A 22,535-nucleotide genomic window follows, 5' to 3' on the forward strand; every position below is an offset into this window, starting at 1 on the left:
CTGTCATCTTTAATGGAAATTCCCAAAAGTGGGCCCTACTAATAATCAGTTTCAATTTTTCGATGAACTTCCAGTTTGCTCACATAGGAAGATGGCCTGAATTTCAAGAAGAAACACCTTCAACACTCATATACAACAACTCAACAGCTAAAGGGAACCCAGCTCAGGCTAGATTTCACCAAAACCAAAGCAGAACCTTATCTCAGCATCTCTTTACAATCTTGCTGAAACTATTCTCTTATCACAGAATAAATCTTGGTGAATTAATAGCTACTTGACTGATGTTAATTTTACCAACAGCCCATTTCCTCATCATATCCCATCCCATTCAAGGCATGGCATCGGGTTTCAAAAGTGAGATCTTACCCACAAGCCAGCCCTACTGGCCAGGAAGACACACAAATGACCCACTCCAAGAAAAAAAGCATGTTTTAAAAGCCAGTACCCAGATTCTGTGGTAGAGAGACCTTAGGATACTATAAATAAGAAATAATTCTGTAAAGTAGTTCTATTTAATTTGGTTTTGACAAAACAGCAAACCCACAACTGCCAAAGCTATTTAAGTCTGTGCAACACAACGTGCGACTGTGTGGCGATCCTGCCATCAGCCCTGAAAGGTGAATCAATACTAATTTCAGTTTGTGGTCCATTGAGCAATACTTTGGAGCTTTAGGAGGTCTGTTTGGAAAACAGCAGCCAGTTTGTAACAGGAAACTTCAGCTCCACCAGGCCTCGAGCCATGTGGTGCAGGGTCAGCACGGCCCTTTGGTCAGGCTGAGCCTGGTGCCTTGTCAAAGCTTCACTGTGATTAACTTTATGCTCCTTCACTGTGAAAAACAGGCAATAACCCCCTGCTTTCTGCAGTGCATTCAGTATGTCACACAGCTGGGTTCAGAAAGACATCGAGAGGTGTTTATAAAAATACCCGTGGTGCTGTTGCTAGAAGGACAAACACCTCCCAGACCTTCTGGGCTCAGTATTATCAACTGGTAATGCACAGCCCGCCCACAAAACCTTCACCCTAACCAGATTTTGAGTCTTCACCTGGATCCAGCCAGTGAGTTCAAAAAATTACACTGCAGTAAAGCAACAAGAAACACTACAAACCATCTTTCAACTAAAAAACAACCACCTATAATGTTGCAAGCACAGAACTGACTTCATATTTATACATGTTTATTAATACCACTTTGCAATATAAGAAGAATCTAGTACTGAGCTTTGTGTCAGTGTGGTAAAAAAGCATCACTTTTTTTTTTCTGCTCAGCAGAAACAACCTTGTGTTGTGAGGAAGGGGCTGAGGGGAGTCAAACACTGCAGCCATTGACTGCAGGACCTCCACAAACATCTGCTCCACACAAGGACCACTCTCCCACGACGCTCTGCATGACTTCACACGATTTGCAATCTGAGCTTGGACTTCATTCATTTTAGCACATGTTTTCAGGAAACTTCCCTTTCTTTTCTACCCTGTTTACAAATTTACACAGCAAACTCACTTTGCCTCCCTCCCCAAACAAACACATAAATTTTGCCTTTTTTCTCTTCTATGTACCCATGAACTCTGAAGCTCAGCAAATAAACTCTCAGCTACATCCACTTCTAAACTGCTGATTTCTGTAGAGGAATGACAGATGGAGGAGAGCTCTCCTGCTTCATTTTTGGCAACTCTGCAGCCAGAAGTCTGAATACACTCAATGTGCCCTCATTCCTCATTAACCTGAGAGCCACTTATGTACCTACCACAAAGAGTGCAGAACTGGAAGATGGCTCAAACAAATCTTGGAAAATGCAGTTGGTTTGGGAAAAGCTGCTTCATTAAAATGTGTTGAAACTCGTAAGTCCCTCTGCAAAAGGCTCCTACAGCTTTGTATGACTTTAAACAGCACCATTTCCATGTCTATCCTAATATGACACACCAGCCATAGGTACAAAACACCCCTCAAGGCTTGATTGCTGCTATTTGATAAAAAAAACAACACTATGTATAGCAGTCACAATCATAATTATGAAACTGAACCCATATGGGAACTTCGAAAGATGCCCCTGACAGAAGATACTTTCAACAGGGACTCAAATCACTCGTAAAAGAGAGTGTAAAGATATATAGAAAATACTTCAAGTCCAGTCAAGTTAATTTGCTATTTGTTGGCAGAAAACAGAGCAGGTGAAGAGCTGAGCTGGTTTTCTGGCAATTGTACAAATCTACTTTTAGGGAAATAGCTTCAAACTATAACACATCAGAATTTATCATGATAAAACAGGCAACATTCAAAATCTCAAGAACCCTGTAGCTCAGACTTTATAGTGAGAGGGCTCCTCCATCCTGGGAAGGTAGCTCAGATCAAGGTGGAAGTTGGAAACTCACAGATACTATTCCGAATTAACTCCCTACATAGTTTTACTTTGGAATATTGTCCACTTGCAGAATGGATTTAGCTAATTAGAAGGCATAAGGATGATATTTAGACATAGTTCTCACATATGTATGGGAAGTTGTTTCTCAAAGATAAAGTCTAGCTTTGTTGAACAGAAGTAGATAACAAACCTCAAAGGAAGAGATTTTTCTTGTATGAACTGTCATTTTTTTAATTTAAAGGACACTCCTGTATTATTATAAGGAACCAGGACAACATAATCCCAACATTTTCCACTGTAAAGCAGAAATCCCTGTTTTCTGCTCTCCTGTTAAGAATTGGGTCTGCATTTGCAAAACAACCCAGCAAAGAAGTGCCAGCTCCACTCAAATACTTTGTCACTCAGGAACCCAGGGCAAGGAAAGGCAGCTCCAGGCCTAGCAGCAAAGCTCTAGGCTTACATTTGATCAATAGTCTAAACAAAGCCTGACCTAGCACCAAACAGGCAGCTGTTCTGCACACAGAAATTTGCAGAATGCTTCTTTTGTCCCTTTAATGATAAAATTGCCATCTCTGTGCCTCCAAAACGCCCGTGTGAAGGTTTTTTCATTTTACAAGCCAGAAGTTCATGGCATAAATTGATGAGGTGGGGATTCAGAGCAGGTGACACCGTCAGACACCTGAAAAGCTCACGCAGAACAGTCGCAAAAACACGTCACCGTTGGCAGATGACCCACCTGGGTGATGGCAGCTCAACTCCTGAAGCCACCAGGAATGGCTTTAAAGGACAAATGGACTAACTGTGATCCTGAAGCCACAAAATATTCCTATAATGGGTTTGAAACACAGTGCCAGTCACAGGCAGCACACAGTAAACAATAAAAAGTAAAAGTAAGTAAAAAAAGTAAAGAAAAAAGCAAAGCTGTCCAAGCAATAGGCAGGTTACTGTGAAAGAAATGACCAATCCTCACAACAAATGACCCAGCAGAACCAATCTCACCATCCCTAACAAGCTCTCCAGATGTAACAATACGAATGCTCACAGTAATTTTCAATATTTCAAACCAAGAAACCGCTCCCTCATATTCTTAATTGCCTCCCACAGCAAGACAGACGGGGATTTGGAGCCTCCGTAAATTCTCAGTAGTAGAGAAATCAACACATTAATTTTCTAACATTAGGGCTACTAGGTTTATTTTATAAAATTACTAGCCAAACCAGAGTCCAATAATGAGATGATCTATTTGGAAATAATATTTTGCTTGGAGGAAGAAAAGAAACACTGTTTTCATCTCTAATACCCATCAATCACTGTATTTACAGACTACAGCTTGGGGAATCAGGGCCAATCTACTGATAGGATTTCTCTTCTATTTGCACTGTGTCTGCATCTGCTCTCTTCATGTGAAAACAAAAAGCTGCCCAAGGAGATTATGGCACTTTCACACCCTAGATCACCCAGGTCCCAAAGAGTCTGCCTAGTTCAGCTCGTTAAGAGCACACCACACTTTGCATTTCCTACTATTTTAATACTGTGTTTAGTGAATATAGGAGAACACTGGTGAAGCAGCTCTTGTTCAACTTCAAACAAATGCAAGACAGTTCTTTATTATGAAAGCTGAAATCAGATGCTCCAAGGCTCCTTTCACAAAGTGATCATGGGCATAACAAGGTGAACACCAGTAAGTACAATCAAACACACATCCTCCTCTCCCCAGACATGTTCCTACTGTTCAATTACACTGTGGTAGACATGGTTTATTAAAGGATTTTCACACACCTAAGGAGCTATGTCTGGCAGTGATTTCTTTATTTATTTAAATAAACATTTTATACCTATATATACATAGTGCTTTTAAAGAGAACCTCCAAAAAACATCAAAAATCATTCAACTCCAGGGTAAAAGGTAACAGCAAAACATGGGGAAAATCACAAGGGAGAAGAGAAATTAAATTCCAGAAAAAAGAGCAAATGACATGGATTTGAAAGCATGCTAGGGGCTATGCAGGGCCATACAGAGCCCACTTATCACAGATAAGAATTGAGATTGAATTTTGGAGGTCTAATCTGAAATAAAGAGAGTCATAATATTCCTGGGGGTAAACAGCTCTAGAGAGCATCAGCGTTGCAGGAGGAGGCTTCTTTTGCCAAATTACCACCACTCTTACTCAAATTCACACCTTCTGGTAGTGCATTAACACAACAATCTTGTATTATATTAACCTCAGTCAATCATTTTACCTCCACAGAGGCAGAGGCCAGAAAGGGAATTTCAGAGTTCAAGCCCGTTCTCTTGCTAGATCATAAAAATCACAGCATTCCTGTATCACACAAAGGGTCACCCACTGGGACTTGATGCAAAACAAGGAAAACCAAAACAAGGAAACAAAGCAAACAAGGAAAAATCCTTAAACAAACAAAGAAAATCTTTAAAATCATTGGTCCATCCACTTAAGTGCTCTTAATTCATAATGATCTTGATTCCTATAGCTAGTTCTAAATTTCCAACGCAGTATGTGTCGTTTTATTTAAAAAACACGACCTACATTTGAATTTCTGAGTAAGAGCACAGACGAACACAACGCTTTGCATGCTAAAGATGGGGCTTTATAGTGGCTCAGATTTCACATGTGCCCATCCTTTGAATGGCAAATCTGTTCTGACGCTGCTCATTGTTACGGGATTTTTTAGATCCAGAGACACAGAGAGCACCTGACCCGGGAGTTCTGACAGCAACCAGGCTATTGCAGAGAGGCAGCAGGAAAAAAGAGGCCGCTCAGTCATCAGTCAGACTCTCTTTAATCAGGCTGAAACGCTGTGGAGAGGGGGGTTCAATCTCTCCAATCCACATTCCCATCGCTCTCGCTGCTTTCTTAATTAGCAGCAAGTGGACAACAGCTGTCAGTAGCCTGGAGGCCAGAAAGTTATCAGCTAAAAGGGGGACGTGTTAAGAGAGAGACACAGAACGGGGCTGTTAAATGAACCGGTGGTCAATACAGGCAAGAGAGACATCCACAGCCAACATGGAATGCTTTGGGTTGGAAGGGACCTTAAAGATCATCTCATTCCAACCCCCTGCCATGGGCAGGGACACGACCTCATCCACTGACACAGAGAGGATGCTCTTCCTGCTGGCTTTAGTCTGGATATTTTAACATATGACTAACTGTAATTCAGGTTTTTTTGGTTTTTTTTTTTCTTAGTATTCCCGTAACAGGAAAATTTAAACAGAATAGAAGGAAATGGGAAGGCCATCCTAATGTCTTGATGAAAATACATGGGGGTCAGTTCAAAGGCACAGCAGAATAAAGTCTTCAACATGGTTCCAGAGATTTTAAGCATACAAGTTGAAGCTCAAGAGAGAGGGGGGAGAAAGGATGTTTTACTTAGCAGTAGAGAGAAAATTTAGCAGAAGATACAAACTTCATCTAGAAGCCCTAACCTCAAATAGCACAAAAGAAGAAGACTCTACTCAGTTATTATTGTCTATGTATTAAATCCCATGAGCCCCAGTCATTGGTCTTGACCTTATTGTACCACATATTAGACTAAAGTGGGTCAAAAAGAAATTTCATTCCCGAAGAGGTGACACCCTCTGGTCATACCATGTGCTTATCTCGTAACACAACTCGCTGACTGTCTGGATGATCAAGAAATAAAGTAATTGCTTCCCTGTTGGATGTCCTGATTACTGTCATTTGTGGCAATAGGGAACTCAATGCAATTGCAAGCAATAAAATGTATTATTAAAATTCCCCACTGCCCATTTGTTACTGATAAATTGTCATTGCCCCAACTTCTTCAGAAAAGCCAGGCTTCTTTTGAATTTGGCTTTAACCTACCCAGAAAGCAGAGATTTGGAGCAATTTTCTGAAGCCTGGCTGGCAGTTCTGCCAGTTCTAAATATATCCCAGCTTTCTGAGCTTGAACCTATGCAAGGGAAGCTGGGAGGAAAATGGAAGTATTTCCCCAAGCTGCCAGTAGAATAGCAAGACATCTAAAAGCCCTCATCAAATTAAGTGCTTAATTACAATTCAGACTTTGAGACTCTGGAAATTAGGATAATCTTCTGGGAAATTTAACAGTCTCCCACAAAAGAAATTGCAACATACAAGCCAAAAAAAGCACTGAGCTTGGAGAATGTTATCCCATCAAATCACACCTTGTACTAGATTACTCACCCTAATTCCTGGAGAATATGAGGTGAGATCCACAACTTAATTTCAGGTCCTTGAGCCATTGGGAAAGATGAGGATCAACATTTAGGAGGCTAAATCAGGAAAAGCAGTCTCATGTAAAAAGCTGAGAAATGTTTGTTGAGTTGATGGAGACCTGCCTGTGAAGGGACCTTCTCACACTTGACTTCAGGACGGACTGTGAGGCAAAGCCACAAAGGGCACAGCTTGGAGAAGATCTTGACACAGCCACTGGCATGACCACTGAAATTTTGGCAGCAAAGCATGGCTGCAGCCTTGCCAGCTCCATTCCTCTAGGTGGCATGATCTGTGCACGCATCACCTGGATCTTCCCACGAGGAGAGATGTCACCACTACACAGCACTACGTCTGCCACTCTCACTACCTCATGACATCCCTAAAGGCATGAACTAACAACCCACTCGCAGGCTATGCAGCTCCAGTGATGACTGAAAAGCCCACAGAAGCTCATGGAGAAGTAGAGATCATCTGACCAAGTAAAGTACCAAGTAAAACCACAGCAGTGAATGAAAGAAGGGCAGAAGTTGTACTCACTGTCCTTACCTCACTACAGACAGCACTTTCCACCACCACCCATCATGAAGTCAGAAGTACAGAAGAAATGTTTGCACAATGCTCTAAAAATGTAAAGCTCTAGATGAACACTAAGCATTACACATCTTCCTTTTTGATTCATTAAATTATTGCAAGGGAAATAAAATCTTGATCTCAGAATAAGCCAGAACGTTCCACACTTCCCATTGTTACCACTCCCATGAGCCATGACCCCAGAATCACATTCAGCAGCAAGAGGAGCTCTGCTGCTTGGGCAAGACGTGCAAGGATGTTCTTTTGCTGTGACACATGTACCCCTGCTCGCTGGCACATCCCTGTACATCTCCAGGACAACGCTGCAGAGTCAAAACCTCGTGACACAGAGGATGCACTACAAGCAACGCCAGTGTTCGCATCCAAAAAATCTGCAAACTAAGAGAAACAAGGGGCAGGGAGAACCAACAGAGAAGAAGACGTATCCTGGTTTCAAAGACAACAAGGGACAATACAAAATGAAAAGCAATTCAAACCCAGAGCTCAAATGGAGAACAAAGGAAGTGACTGACCTTGGGTTGGAGGAATCTCAGAAGCTGAGCTATGACACTGGGCTCACTTGGATAATGCAGAAGCTGTGGGTGAGAGGGTGTTTCCCATCAGCAGCTTATCTCTGCACACTCAGCTTCCAGACAGGTTCACATCTGGAGCACTGCACTCCTTGCTCATTGTTTTTTCCGTGAGCCAAAGGTCAGCAGTGCTGCTACAGCCTCTCATACCCTGGATGAGCCCACTGGAGCCTGCTGCTCACACCTGGCATTTGTAAGAGGGGTCTGGACCAAAATAATAATTTATTTTTCCAGAAAATGTTGACTGCAGAAATTCACAAAAATGTTCATTAATTCAAACCAAATCTTTTGGCAAAAAGCTATGGAAATCTATATATAATCTCATCAGAAGTCAGCTCTGTGATTAAAAACAGAGAGAATATAACAAAAAAAGTCCGAACTTGCTCGTTAGGAAGCTCAGGACAGGGAGCTGACTGCATTTCCAGTGTGTGCCCTGCCTAACACAGGTCCTGGTAGAAACCCAGGCTAGGTAACAGGGTGCTACAATGCCAGAAAACACTCAAAGCCATGCAGCCAGCAGAGATGCCTACTTGCAGGAACATAAACTGCTGCATTAACTCAACATGGAATAAATCAATTAAATTTGTACCCTGGAGCAAGAGTCTGGGGAGTGTCCAGACAAGCCTTAACAAATATTAACTAGCCTGAAGCTAAATACCTCTCTGTTAACTATCCTACAGACCTTAAGAACCAGATTTTTTTTTCCCCAATCTAAAATTCCAAGCAAGTGAAAATATGGAAGCAGTTCTTCATACAGCTTAACTAGACTTTAGTACTGATCATTTAAGCTCGCACTGCTTCCTAGTGATATTATGGCTTTCACAAGATTTTTTTCTATAGCTTACTCACAAGAAACAGCTGCTCTGGCAACTGCTGGAGTCAGCAGGTACTTCCTGCCCTGAAAAATACTAATCAATGTATCTCATGACAGAAAATCATACTCTCTTTAAAACAATTCATGATAGGGTTTAGATATCAACTGGCTCCATGCCATTGACACTCCCTTAAACAATGGTTACACCCTCTATACAGCTAAAAATGAAACAGCTGAAAAGGAAGACGTTTATACCAGTTCCCAGGGTAAAGCACATCTGAGAAGCACTGGCCTGGGACTGACATTGTTCTACTGAAAGAATAAATATCTAAGTCCAAATCGTATTTCCTTCACCACCTTCCCTGACTTGTACAACGAGAAAATCCCTCTGAGCTTTCCTTTTATTCTTCTGGTGCTCTCTAACAGAATGAAAACCCAGCGTTTTATAAGACTGTAAATAAATTAGAAGTGCTGCAGATTATGATTTGCCCTTTTGTTAACATCGCTGGTAGCACCAGTGAGCCTGTTTGCCAGCTTAGTAGAGGTCTGAAACTCTTTCAGTGTTGACTTTAAGCTGAATACAAATATTGAGTGATCTGCCTGTACACGGAGTCCTCAACCACAGCAACCTCCTCGCGTAGCAATGCTGCTCACAATGCTGCCAGTGAGCCAGGGTGTCAAAACAAACATCATTGTATTAATTGCATCTGTTGATGAACCAGCCCAAGAACAGCTTTGTTTCAATGACAGGCTTTATAAGACAGTACTGAAATGTTACTGTCAGTGTTGAGATGGATGAGTCAACAGACAAAATACAAAAGCATTTGTAAAGAGAGTCTTGCTGGAGTAATTTGAAAAGCTGCACAGCTACACAAAATGATGGCCTTAATTGACATAGCTTGCTCATAATAGTCCTTAACCTGGTTTTAGGTTTCAGTTTTGTTTTCTGCAGGCTTTCCAGTCAAGGACAGGCAAACACACAAGTATTGCTACCTTTGCAAAGGTGAAAGATCAGTAGACGCGTAACCAATCTGAAAATAGTTCAAGAAGTCACGTCAGATACTAATCCTCACTTGAGGAGTTACAAATGGCTCTTCCCTGTATTTTGGAAGCTTTCCTTGACCTTGTGGAGTGAAAGACCTCTCAAACTACCAGGTAAATATAACACTGGGGCTCGGGGTCAGACCACGGCAGGAAGCACTGGCCACACCCCCCAGCCAGCCTCTCCTCCTGGTCTTACTCGGCTGAAATAATCTCTGCAGTGTCACATAAGGTCAGGAGATTCAGGTTACTGAAAGAACGACATTTTAAACCTGATCTCTCTCCCTCTCTCATCCAAAACCATCTGCAACTCATCTTTTAAGGCAGAGATTATTCATTCTGGGGGAATTATCCACTAATCAGTTTTTTATTTCCGAACTAGGTCCTCACACTCGCAGCTAGGTCTGGCAGAGGTTTTGGTTCCTTCCACTCTCAGAGCAATCTCCCACTGGACAGACTTTAAAACACAGTTGGATGCAGCTCCATGTGCTAGGGAAACTGGCCCAATTTACCAGCCAACACATCATGTGCCAACGCAGGTACAGAGGCACAAAGCAAAGCTCCAGTTATGAGCCACCTTTACTGGGCTGGGCCTTAGTTCTTTACATCTTCATGCCTGGGAACGGCTGTGTGAGGTTTTACACCACCCTGATTTTCTGAAGTACAATAAAAGTAAGCAAAACCAGACTGTACAACAGGAAAAGGAGGCAAGGACTCCGGTATTTCCCAAAAAAACCACATGCACATTGAAAGGTCAGCCCAGACCTCTGGCTCTCAGCACACTTGCTCACTAGCCTGGATGCTATTCCGTTCAATATGTGCCACAGTCAAGTGTGAAACTCAAGAGAAGCACGTGGTCAAGTGAGTCAGACCCCTGCATTCTGCAAGTGCTTCACCCCTACTTATTATAGCTCATCATTCAGCTGCAGCTCTGCCCTGTGACACCAAAGCATTTTCTATCCACTGCTCAATCACATCAGTACCTCCAGGTCCTTCCACTCACCAGCACAAAATTCATGTCCATCACCTCCCAGAGGTGACATCCCTGTAGGGCCTTCCAAATAGGATGTGCTCCTCATCTGCAATTATCATGCAAAAAAAAAACAACCCACGAAAGCCCAGGTAGATAAGCTGCCTCCCGCATTTCACCCAGAGGCCAAGGCAATTACTGCAGAACTTGTAGTTTGCAACAGTAAACAAAGTAGTAGTTTTGGGTTTTCTGATTTTCAGTTTTGAGGACTATGTTAAAACAAAACCAAAACCAAACCAAACTCACCCAGATTTCTCCTGACAAGCAAATTGTTAAACTGGCCCAAAATCATATTTTTACCAACTGCAAAAGAGGAATTCTAGAGATTCTTCAGCTGGTATGAATCAGGATAAAAGGCATTTCACAGCTGTAGAAGTAAGAATATTTTGGGGAAAAGAGATGTTTTTTATTCCCTCTAGTTCATTTAATAAATTCTAAACATCATAGCTTCAAATAATCCTGACAGACAAAGCAGGCAAGACCTTCCTATCCCACAGAGTACAACTATGCACTGCCTCAGAACTATTCTCTACCCTCTCCTTGGGTAAAACAGCAAGGATGAAGGGAAAGAAACTATTTTAGACTGAAGAGGAGAAACCTCTACTCAGACCCATTTGTTTTACTCTGCAAGTATTGACAGATGAGTAATGAAAACTTTGCTGCGGACACAGGCTGTTCTTCAAGGCAGCATCAGTTAATAAACCACAACCACAGCTGCAAAAATATTAAGGAATTTAACTAAATGAACTCCTTCAAGGGCAAAGGACTGCAGGAGGAGCCAGTTTTTGTGCTTTATTATCATCCCAAAGGTTATGATCAGAGCATGCAACATCGACACAAACCAGTGTTACTGTTTTGGACATAAAAGCTTTGAATAACAATTTCATTAAATGTACACAACTGGCTACTAATATTTCTAGCATGACTCTTTCCCATTATGATAATATTTGAAACTTAGTATACTATGTTGCCAAAGCTTTTAGATGTGAATTATCTCATCTGAAAAGAATTAAATGGTAAAAACAAATTAACAGTAATAATAAAACTTACAGCCTGTTAGCTCTCAGAACCACAGAATCATCAAGGCTGGAACAGACCTTCAAGATGATTTGGTCCAACTGTCAACCATAATCACCCCAAAACCACATTCCCAGGAGCCACATCCAGACATCTCTTGAACACTTCCAGAGACAGTGACTCCACCACTCCCCTGGGCAACTTATTCCAAGGCCTGACTTCTCTTTCAGTGAAAAATCTGAGCCTTCTCACAGGACAAGCCACAGCACTGGCCTGGCAACATGGCTGAGAAGGGTGTTTTGCAGGCATTACAGACTTGGATCAGGATCTTGATCCACAGCCATGTTAACAGCTCATGCACACTGGGAATGATTTCAGGAGCAGTTATGCCCACAGCTGATGGGGGAATTTCTTGGTGACATTACCAGTGGAGCTCCAACAATGGATGACCAATGGCTCTAACCTTAGGCACTATGATTTATACCAGCCTCAAGTCCTTACAAAACTTGAGAAGCATCAAAACAATGACATGGGCAATCAACAACCTTCCAACATCCTTTTCATTGTTACTAACATTCTTACACACCTTGTTGCCAAAAGACCCTGAGGACTCATAGATAAATTCCTCTGCCCAGAGCAAAGGAGGGTTTGGATCCCCTGGAGCTTGGCACTCACCAGGCTGCCAGCCAAATGGAAGCTCGGGGAAATTCTCCTGGGCATCACTTGTGGTGCACCTGATGTCTCCAGGGAGCCCTCCGAGTGTTACAGTGAAACACACACCTCACATTTGAGGTCTAGTGAACCGGGTTGTATTTCAGGATAAAAATCTAAGAGTAACAGCTGCCAATGAATATTTACAGAATTTATACAAGTGCTTCCACCTGAGACAGACAGGAACAAAACCATCTTTGTTTAAAGCCTACCTGGAAATAGGCACAGAGAGTAACAAGAACCAAATTCTTTCCTGGCGTGGTTTTTAAGTGTTCCTTTGCCCTGCAATTTTTACCAGGCTTTTACTGGCAACCCACCCTTCACTGACCCCCAACTGGCTCCTCTGAACTGTCTCCAAAACACACTTATTTGCTTTTTTCCCCAAAGATTTTGCTTTTCCTTGGCACTCCCCATTCCAGGCCGTTCAGAAGTTATGTTTGCCAAATGGCTACAAACATGGGATGGCTACGTTTTCAACTTTGCTGTAATGAAGGCTCTATTTGCACCCTCTCTGATCTCCTCTGCCTTCTTCTGAAAACGTGCAGAAATTTAAATACATTTTAATATCTATTCCTCTGCAAATTTTGACAGAAAATGGCCAGTAAATCCAAGAGTTGTAACTGGACGAGCTATCACGACTGCCTCATGTAAGGATGTTACAGATTAAAGAAGAGAGGTGCAGACAAGGAGCAAACTTATCTCTGAGAGATGTGCCAAGTTAGGTGTGAAGACTCAGTGGTTCTTCTTTAAAGGGCTTTTATGCACCTGAATATCACAAAACTGGCCAGAGCTGAGAGTGCCAGCTCACGTACTTTAAATACCATTCCTTAAATTCACTCCATCATTTTAACAGGGTGGTTCTAAAATGTTCCAAAGTGTTTCTCCTGTAAAACAACATCCCAGACAGAGCAGGGGACAGAAGTGCCACTGATTCCCGTGACAAAGAGCAGTTACACACAGAAAAACCCAGAAAAACTACAAGCTGAAAACAGAGAAACTCCCCACCTAAGTTTCTATCACTTATGCTCTAGGTATTGCTCATAAAGAGACAAGATTATGGGTTTTTTAGAGTCACGTGACTTTCAGATGCACAATGTTTTCGGGTACTGCAAATTTTTCCCACACTGTAGCCCTGGAGAAGCAATTCCAAGCAGTAAAAGTTAAACTCAACCCCTGTACTGTTCTTACCATGCTTCATCAAAAATCTGGCATCAGCCTCAACATCTGATTTCATGTGACCTTTCAAGGATATTTATACAGACAAACCACCTCCTGCACAAACCAGTGCTCTACATTTTCTGTAAATCCCTGTACATTCATAGATGAGTTCTAACTAAACCTTTTAGCAGAATTCTCTAGTTCCTCAAACGTATTATTCTTGTATATAATTCAGTTTAAAGCTGCTTCTACTAAGAAAAGTAGAAAATGTAGACTCAAAAAAAAATTAAGATGGAAAATATATATCCAAAGAGGGATATTTCATTTTCTTCCATACAAAAGTTGCCCACACATCACTCTCAACTGTGAAAAACAAGGCTGAATTAAGCATTAAAAACTGTGTTTAAACAGTATTGTCCTGCTAACTGAACCCCCTGTCAGATGGATTCACTGAGCTCCGCTCTCCAGAATTGATTGGAATGCACTCTACAACCAGAACTGCAATATTGATCTCCCTGGGTGCCCTTTGTGACTTTTGGTTCGTAAAGGAAATTTTCTAAATATGGAATTAATTCCTGAGGCTACTTTAGCACCTCTTGGGCAGCACAGACAGGACAGATTGGTAGACAGAACCCAAACAAACCCATCAAAAGGTAAGGGATAAAGCAGCGTGTGCTGTATATTGGGAACACGCTTGTTTTGGTTCCCATTTTAATTATTAAAGACTCCCTGCAAACTACAGCTGAACAGATACAGAACTATAGATTCAGTCTCCTGGTAAAATTCTATCAAGGTTTAATCACCCAACCAAGCTGCAGTATCTGCTTCCTCCAACCTTACCCGCTGTGAGTAACTATTCTTTGATTTTCACCTCCACTGATTTTTTCCTTTCTTTCCAGAAGCCTAAAAAAGAAAATTGTCATGAATTTTCTTTCAGACCCCAAGATTTTGTACACGTCAGGGATGAAATTAAAGATCTTGTTTAGAATATAAATGGGACTGGTTCAGTGAATATGTTAAGTACTCAACAAAGGGCATCCCCCCATGAAGCCTTCAGAGAGAAAGAATGAGAGCATGAGAGTGCAAGCAAGCTTTAACCCCTCTCCCTGGGCAGAATAATGGATTAGGATTTCCTCAGAGGCACTGATGGCCACGCCAAGATGTTAACTTACATCACAAAATGCACAGGCTTTACATGGCACCAGAAAAACTCTACCCAAAGCAGTAGAAAATGTCACCCAGGTAAAGTAAGATAACGCAAAACATGCATTTTTTCAATTCAAAAAGCCTGAGTTTCATACGTGAGAAATCTCTTCCTCAGTGCCACCCATGCTCATTTGACCCTCAGAGAGGTTATAAAATGGGAACCAAAAAATTTATTTAGAATATAGCTCTTATCAATTCTCAGATCTTTTAGATACTTTCCTAAATATGATACAACAGAAAGCAAGTGTAGGAGAGAACCAGTCCTCCCAAATACTGTGAATACTGTACCTCCCACAACACCAAGTGAACACTCTGATACAGAACATCTTTTCCCTACCACTTCTCCCTTGCTCTCACAAGGAAACATTCTCTTACAAACTCCAGAGAGGGTGAGCTATGGCAGCAGCTCAAGCAGCAAAGAGATTTAACATGAAGAGACTGTTTCAAAGCTGGAGAGCTGACACTGAAATATGCAACCCAAATAAAAGTAGATCAATAACGTGATCCATCAGCCTTCTCGGGCTGCTTCACAGAACATGGGAGGACATCATTTCTCTCTCACACAGACGAAATTGTTTGCTCTGTCAGTGCCAGTGTCAGACACCTTAAGAAGAGATTGGAAATGTATTTTAAGAGTGGATGCTGTGGGTCAGGGAATAAAGTTGTAATTTGTCAGGCTGCAGCAACGTGAACAGCACAACTGCAGAACATTCCTTTGGCAGCACGTCCCAACCTGCAGGATTCCTGCAGCTTTTCCGGATTGCTGAAATTCATCTTCTGTCTCTTTGCCTTGGAACAGACTCCCATGAACGTCCTCCTTGCCTGATTTCCTCCTTTGCCATCCGTCTTGTCTTTTCTTCTCTGCTCTCCTTGCATGCAACCCAGCCCCCTACTCCCTCCTCTTCCATCACCGGTGGGTTGGGCATCCTCTCACTTATTTTCTGGTCTTTCCAGCCATTCCACCAACATGTGGTGCCCCTTTTTCCTTCCCTGGCCACCTTTTCATACACCTTGGAGTTCTGGGACTGCGAATTCAAATTGCAAAGATAATAAATCTACTTTTCCTTCAACCTGTTCTCCCTTTTCCTCTGATTTCATGCCCTGAGAATGACACACGGTTCTCCTTTGCCATCCCCTCATCCCATTATGTTCTACAGTATTTCTCAACTGTAGACCATGCACGCCAAACTTCAGTTATTTAGAAAAAAATTACAAGTAACAAAGCTAATATCCTTGCAATAGCTATGTGATTTTAATATTCCTTCCATGACACTGGCTGAATCCCATAGTCATAAGCTAATAAAGAAAAAGGAAAGATGTAACTCCAAAGCAGAATTTCCCAAGTGTTCAGGCACTTACAGCATAATAAATTCTCAATTCTTTTCAGAGAGAAAAGCCTATTCTGTCACTAATCTGAGAAGCTGAAGGACCCCTCTCCATGCATATGATTTTTCTCCAGATAATGTGAAGTCTCTACAGGCAGAATACAAGCTGGAAGGATTCATTTCATGCTAAGCAACAGTACACAGAGGACAAGAGCTTCCCAAACTACCAAAAGATCCCAAATCTCAAGTTCTAGCAGAAAAATGTCATGATTATATCTTTGGAAAACTGAACAAGTTATATCCACTACATGTATTCAAACTATGCAAAATGATGGGTGTGGTGAGGAGGGGGAGAGGAAGGAGGCTATTAAATCACCCTACCTGTAGTTCTGACATGTAATTTGTTATTTTTAATATACAACACAGTTTCTGGTGTTTTATCTGGCACAAAGACAGAAGATGTTCTTTATCATCTTACCTTTGCTGGGGTACAAGGGATCTTCCAAACTGGGTGCTACGGTAACAAACAATTCCAGCTCCCACTAGCTCAGCTGAGAGCTACCTATAATACACTTAAATGATTGAGTGATTGAATTAAACCTGATTAGCCATCAAGTGCCTCTGCCAAGGAAGGTACAACATCTCTCTAGCTTCTTTAAAATGAAGTCTAGAAAGTTAACTCTTCATGTTCCTCTACCTGCAGTTCAAATGCTGTAAGATTCTGGATGGAATGCTCTCCTTCCAAAGGATTTGTAAGTCAACAGCAAAGCTCATTTTGCCAATTCTACCCTCAGGCTTTCAACTTTGGAATAAATAAGGTCTTAATGTATATTTCTCTTTAAAAAAAGACCCACACTTTTGGCAGCAGAGTCTATCTGCACCTACAACAGAGTTACTAGAATCAGCTGAAGCATCAATTGCAATTAAAAACTTCCAAAAATATGAACAAAACCCCAAAGAAACCTGAAAGAGGAGTTACAGATTGACTCCCGACCCTAGAAACAAACACCCAGGTTTCTTCCACTCAGGCAATACACTGCAGCAAGCAAAGCCATGCAAGTGAATCAAGAGATCTAAATGAGGAATATTTGTTTTACAATCTTGACTGACAGTGAACTTCCACTCCTCTTTCTGCTTGCCACGAGGTTAGCAAGAGCCAGTGAGTTACCACCACATAAAAATCACAACCAAGAGATATATTTAGTCACTGTGGTTCAAGGAAAATGATTGCTTACACTGAAAATAAATTTAGCAATTGTTTCCAGTTTCTGATTTTCACTGACTAAGGCACAACCCAGCTGCTTCACATTCCAGTAGCCTTCAGCTGTCTTCTTTCTCCACTCCTTGCCCACTTACTTCTTACAACTGCTAAGACCATCTCAATCTTGCAGCAGTTATCCCACAGGCTACATTTTGGACCACACCACCTGTCAACCTACAATGGCTTACAAAAGATGCCAAATTCTGCTCTTTGTGCCATTTTGTAGAAAAAAAACCCACTAAGCAGCAATCATCTTCTACCTGTATTTTACCTCTACAGAAAACTGGCCTGAATGGTTGATGCTGTTTAAACAAGTTGCAGTAAATCACACGTGGGATGTCACTATGGGAGCAGCACACAGGAGGAAACAGTAAGTGTTAAAAGCCTGACTAAGGAAGAATTGGAACTGAACTGCTTTTGGGGTTGAGAGGTAAGATTTCGAAGGGTCTAATTTTCAGATTTGCAGATAACTCTTAGTTTGCTTGAAAACCACCAGCAGAGAAGCACTCAAACTAGTCAACTGCAAAATTTTCTAACCTGAAAGCCCTCACTTATATTGAGGAACGTGGTACAGCTGTGAATGCACAACAGAGCTGAGGAAAGAGTCCTGCCTAGTAACTCACCTAAGCATGACAGACAAAGAGAAACTGCATAAAACTGTACAGGTATATAAAATAGGCAGGCTAATTTCCATAAAATGATCCAAGACATGATGACAGTTCAAAATATACCCTCTGCAAAAACAAAATCCCTGGGAAACTTCGCATTAGTACAAAAACATTCGCAGATGAACAATTCAGAATCACATAAATTGGCCTGAAGGACTCCAGATAAACACTAAATTCCTACAAAGACAGGAATAATGTGACCTCCTGAATTGTCTCTTCAATTTTGCCATTTTCTTAAGAACAGAGTTCTCCTGGGATTACCCCTAGATGTTTATCCCACCAATACTAAAGGGTGAGAATTGAGGTGGATTTGCTTATCAGGCCAGTGCTTATGAGTAAAAGTTGAAGCCAACAGCATTTTTGGTCTACTGGGAATAAACACATCCCATTGAGTCCTGAGCAGAATAGAGATGACTGCCTGCACTCCAGGTAGCTAACACCTGAAACAGTTCTCTCAAACAACCTTTAGTAGGCAGCTGTTGGAAAAGCAAGCTCACAAGGGATATGAAAACCCTGAAAGAAATTACAAGACTAAGAGTGAAAACACCAAGTAGAATAAACCTCCAAAATATGGCACCCGTATGTTCTTTGGTTTTAATAAAAGGGCACTTTTGAATGGACTTGTTTCACAACAAGCTTTTGGTTTAGAGCTGATGGTGTCTAACTCCTCCCTTACTCTCCCTGAATGATGCAGAGTAGCTGAATTCCCTGGAGCACGTAATCCATCAGGTAAATAAAAACAGGAATTCATGCATTGCCATGGTAACAGGAAACCCAAGCAGAATCAGTGACCTTCTCTGCTCTTTCTTGGCATCCCTACTTTGGATTTCACATCAAAAGAGGGAGAGCAAATATTTTCTGAAAGTGAAGACAAAAAGTCACAGTTCTGGAGTAAAGAGAAGCCAATGGCCATTCCTTCTCTTCAAGCCAAGGAGGGTTCTGCTTTGGAAAAGTGTCTGGAAGTCTCCTGGCTGGAGCCTAACAAAAGAGGGGCTCTATAACACCAGCAAACCCCAAATATACCGTCTTATTCTACGTAACCAGATGGCTGCCCTTCACTCCAAAGCAGAGCTCTGAATTGCTCTACAGTGACCCTTCTGTTGATTAAACAGCAGCACTGAGAGGCTCCAGAGGGAGCCTTGTCTGCTCTTCCTTCATGGACAGGATGGAAGCTGTTATCTCTAATCATTTATTATTGTTCTTTATTGAGTGCCAACAAGGTGTTCCAGTTAAGGACCCAGGGAGCAGATGTATGAGGGTCTCTGGGGGTCTAACCCTGGAAGGGGTATCACATTTTTTCCAGCAGCCTGTCTAGATAGACACACGAGCCAAACCAAAGCCCACTCCAGAGTCTGTCACCACAGCTTGTGACCAGGCACTGGTCTATTTTATTTATAACACAATGCACAAATTTCTGTCCCCATAATAAAAATAAATTCAAATATACACAACTGCACAGACCTTGGACCTCACAGCATTTGTTTCATGAGTCTGTTTCCTTTGTTCTGCTACTGTACACGTTTTGACAAACATTACCCCCGAATGGCTGTGGTATCACAGGCTGTGTTTATTCAGTGATGCTATTAACCAAACTGTGGGTGTCAATCAGAAGTTCAAACACTCAGAAACAGCGATGGAGACACTCCTGCTCTGGAACAGCCAGCTCCCAGCCCTCCTTCCCTGTCTCTTCTCCTCCCATTTATATTTGGACTGGATTTTTTTTTTTTTTAAATATCCTTCCTAAAGAAATGAAAGTACAAGCAGTTGAAAGAGGACAGATTCCCAGATTCACTGTCTCCCTCCTTCAGCTAACCATCACTGTGACAGACTTTCACCAGGACAAATGTCTCTGCATCAGGGCTTCTCCCACTGCATCTTCCAACTGCACGCTCGCAGCACCAACCTGGGGATGGATCCTGCACGATGCTTGAGTTCTTCAGTGGGAGCTCAGTGTGTCTGGTCTCTAGGCTGTGCAGGGTATGATTTTTATATGGTATTTTATTGCTGTTATATGGTATTTTATATGGCATTTTATACGGTATTTATATTTATATGGTATTTCTTGGCCTCTCTGTTCTATTGTTTATGGAACCGTGCTGGGTTTGTGTGTGTCTCCAGAGTCATCTTCCTGTGCTTGAACTCCTCACACTGCCTCTCTGGTGTGGAGCTCTATTTACTATTCTCCCAGGGTTATTTACTGCACGCGAATAAACAAAACGTGATCACTTATTTATACGTCTGTAATTACTGTCTACAGTTACTAAATCCCAAGCCAAATTCACCTCTAGCATAAACAAGTGGCAATTATTCCAGAGCTGGCCCGAGGTCTGTGTACTCTGCTGTAACACCTTCCTTGCTCGCTGGAGTAAGGGACAAGCACGGAACAGCTCAGCAGGATCCCAGAGCAAAGCTACACCGCGATACCATGAAGGGGATCGTGCAGCGGATTAACCTGCGATATTTCTGGAGTGACATTTGTCCCCTGATGCGGTGCACACTTGTTAGACAGTAACTCAGCACGAGGAGCTGGAAGCATGCCGAGGAGCTGCACGGAGGAGCCGGCTGCCAGGCAGGCAGGCTGCTCATCCCCCGGGGCCGCTCCAGAACCCGCAGCACCGAGGAGAACACGCTCACACACGGTGCGGCGCAGCAGCCGGAGCGCACCAGGGTGCGATGATCAAAACCAGAACGCGCTGCTACCGACTCCACTCCTTGGAAACGCGGATCCTTCCCGCATCCGTGGCTGCTGTCCTTTTGGAAGCCTGGATGCTCCGCACATCCCTACTCGGGCTGCTGCCCTGCGTTCCCCAGGAGGAGACAGCCTGGCTATTCCTCACAATGAAATATACAAAACAGCATTGATTTTTTTCTCTGCGAATTAAACGCAACGTAATTAAACTACGTAACTTCACTTCTTGATTTGCACACCACTAATTGAATCTTCAAGCGTACTACTCCCACTACAGAGAAAAACAGGGTCATTCAACCATCTAAAGTGACAACTGAGAACCAGGCACGACTCCAGAAGCACAGAGAGACAATATGATCCGTGCTTGAGCGTTTCCTTGTGAGAGCAGGAGGAATCTCAGCAGCCTCCCCTGGCTCTGGCTCTCATGAGCACCCCGGCAGAGGGGAAGAGGGAGGAAAAAACGTGCAAGTTCCCTCTGACATTTGCCCACGGACCCATCTTTTCTCATCCTGCACACACACCAGGAGAGGAAAGTTGGGAGAAGTTGAAATTAATCATTGCGTGTAGGCCCCAAAGCGCTGCAGCGCCCGGCTGTGCTGATGCCTGGCTGCATGGCAAGGACGGAATGAGTGCAGGGACGTAAAAATGAAAATAAAAGAATTAGGGAGAAAAAGAGGAAAGCAGCGAGCAAAAACGAAAACGCGGAGGAGACACAAAGACCCAAACAGCGCCCGGGAAGCGCAGGACCAGCCCCCGGGGGGACGGGCAGAGCATCTCCTGTGGCCCCCCGGGCCCAGCCCCAGCCCGGGCCCCGCTCGCCGCCCGCGCTGTCAGGAGCCCCCGTGGGGACCCCGCCGGGCGCGGGGGGCCCTGCCCGGCTCCCCCCGCCCCGCCGGGCCGCGCCAGGCCCGCGGCACCGCCGGCACCTCCCGCAGCTCCCGCACCTCCGGCGGCTCCGGCTCCTCCGGCGGCTCCGGCGGCCGCAGCGGCTCTGCGGGGCGGGCGGCGAGCGCGGCCGCCCCGGCGCGTCTCCCCCCCCCCCCCCCGCGCTGCCCCCGGGCCTCCCGGCGCTCACCTGCTTTCTCGATCTTGCCGGACATGTCGGAGCCGGCGCTCGGCGCTCAGGCCCGGCGGCGCACGGAGCCGGCCGAGGGGCTGCCGGGCTCCCGCTGCTGCCGGGCGCGATGCGGGAGCGGCTCCGGCGGCGGCCGTGGAGCAGCGCCCGCCCCCGACCCGCTCCGCGGGGCCGCGACGGGAAGGGGCGGCCCGGGGCTCCCGCCGCGCACGCCCAACGCCAGCGCCGCCTTCCGGCCGCAAAGGGAACCGCGGGGCGGGGCCGGCGGCGGGGCGGGCACGGAACCCCCGCGGGCCCGGAATCCCGGGATGGGCATCGGGATCCCGGGATGGGCATCGGAATGGCGGGATGGGATCGGGATCCCGGGGTGGGCATCGGGATCCCGGGATGGGCATCATAATCCCGGGATGGGCATCGGGATCCCGGGATGGGCATCGGGATCTCGGGATGGGCATCATAATCCCGGGATGGGACCGGAATAGCGGGATGGGATCGGAATCCCGGCATGAGCATCGGGATCCCAGGATGAGCATCGGGATCTCGGGATGGGCATCATAATCCCGGGATGGGATCGGAATAGCGGGATGGGATTGAGATCCCAAGATGAGCATCGGGATCCCGGGGATGGGATTGGAATGGCGGGAGGGGATTGGGATCCCGGGATGCGCATCGGGATCCCGGGGATGGGATTGGAATAGCGGGATGGGATCGGGATCTCGGGATGGGCATCGGCATCCCGGGATGGGCATTGGGATCCCGGGATCAGGATCACTATCCCGGTATGGACATCAGGATCTCGGGATGGGAC

General features: G+C 44.1%; 1 protein-coding gene across 1 annotated transcript in view; it reads right to left on the minus strand.

Moving 5' to 3' along the window:
* Positions 1-21,887, minus strand: part of RAPGEF1 (Rap guanine nucleotide exchange factor 1) — an 81,293-nt gene extending 59,406 nt beyond the window's left edge. Inside the window, exon 1 of the mRNA XM_069032168.1 lies at positions 21,728-21,887. Within this exon, the coding sequence (XP_068888269.1) occupies positions 21,728-21,752 (25 nt within the window). The 5' untranslated portion in view covers positions 21,753-21,887. The remainder of the gene's footprint in view (positions 1-21,727) is intronic.
* Between the last annotated feature and the right edge of the window lie 648 nt (positions 21,888-22,535).

This window comes from Aphelocoma coerulescens, chromosome 17 (genome assembly GCF_041296385.1).
Source record: "Aphelocoma coerulescens isolate FSJ_1873_10779 chromosome 17, UR_Acoe_1.0, whole genome shotgun sequence".
Classification (NCBI taxonomy): domain Eukaryota; kingdom Metazoa; phylum Chordata; class Aves; order Passeriformes; family Corvidae; genus Aphelocoma; species Aphelocoma coerulescens.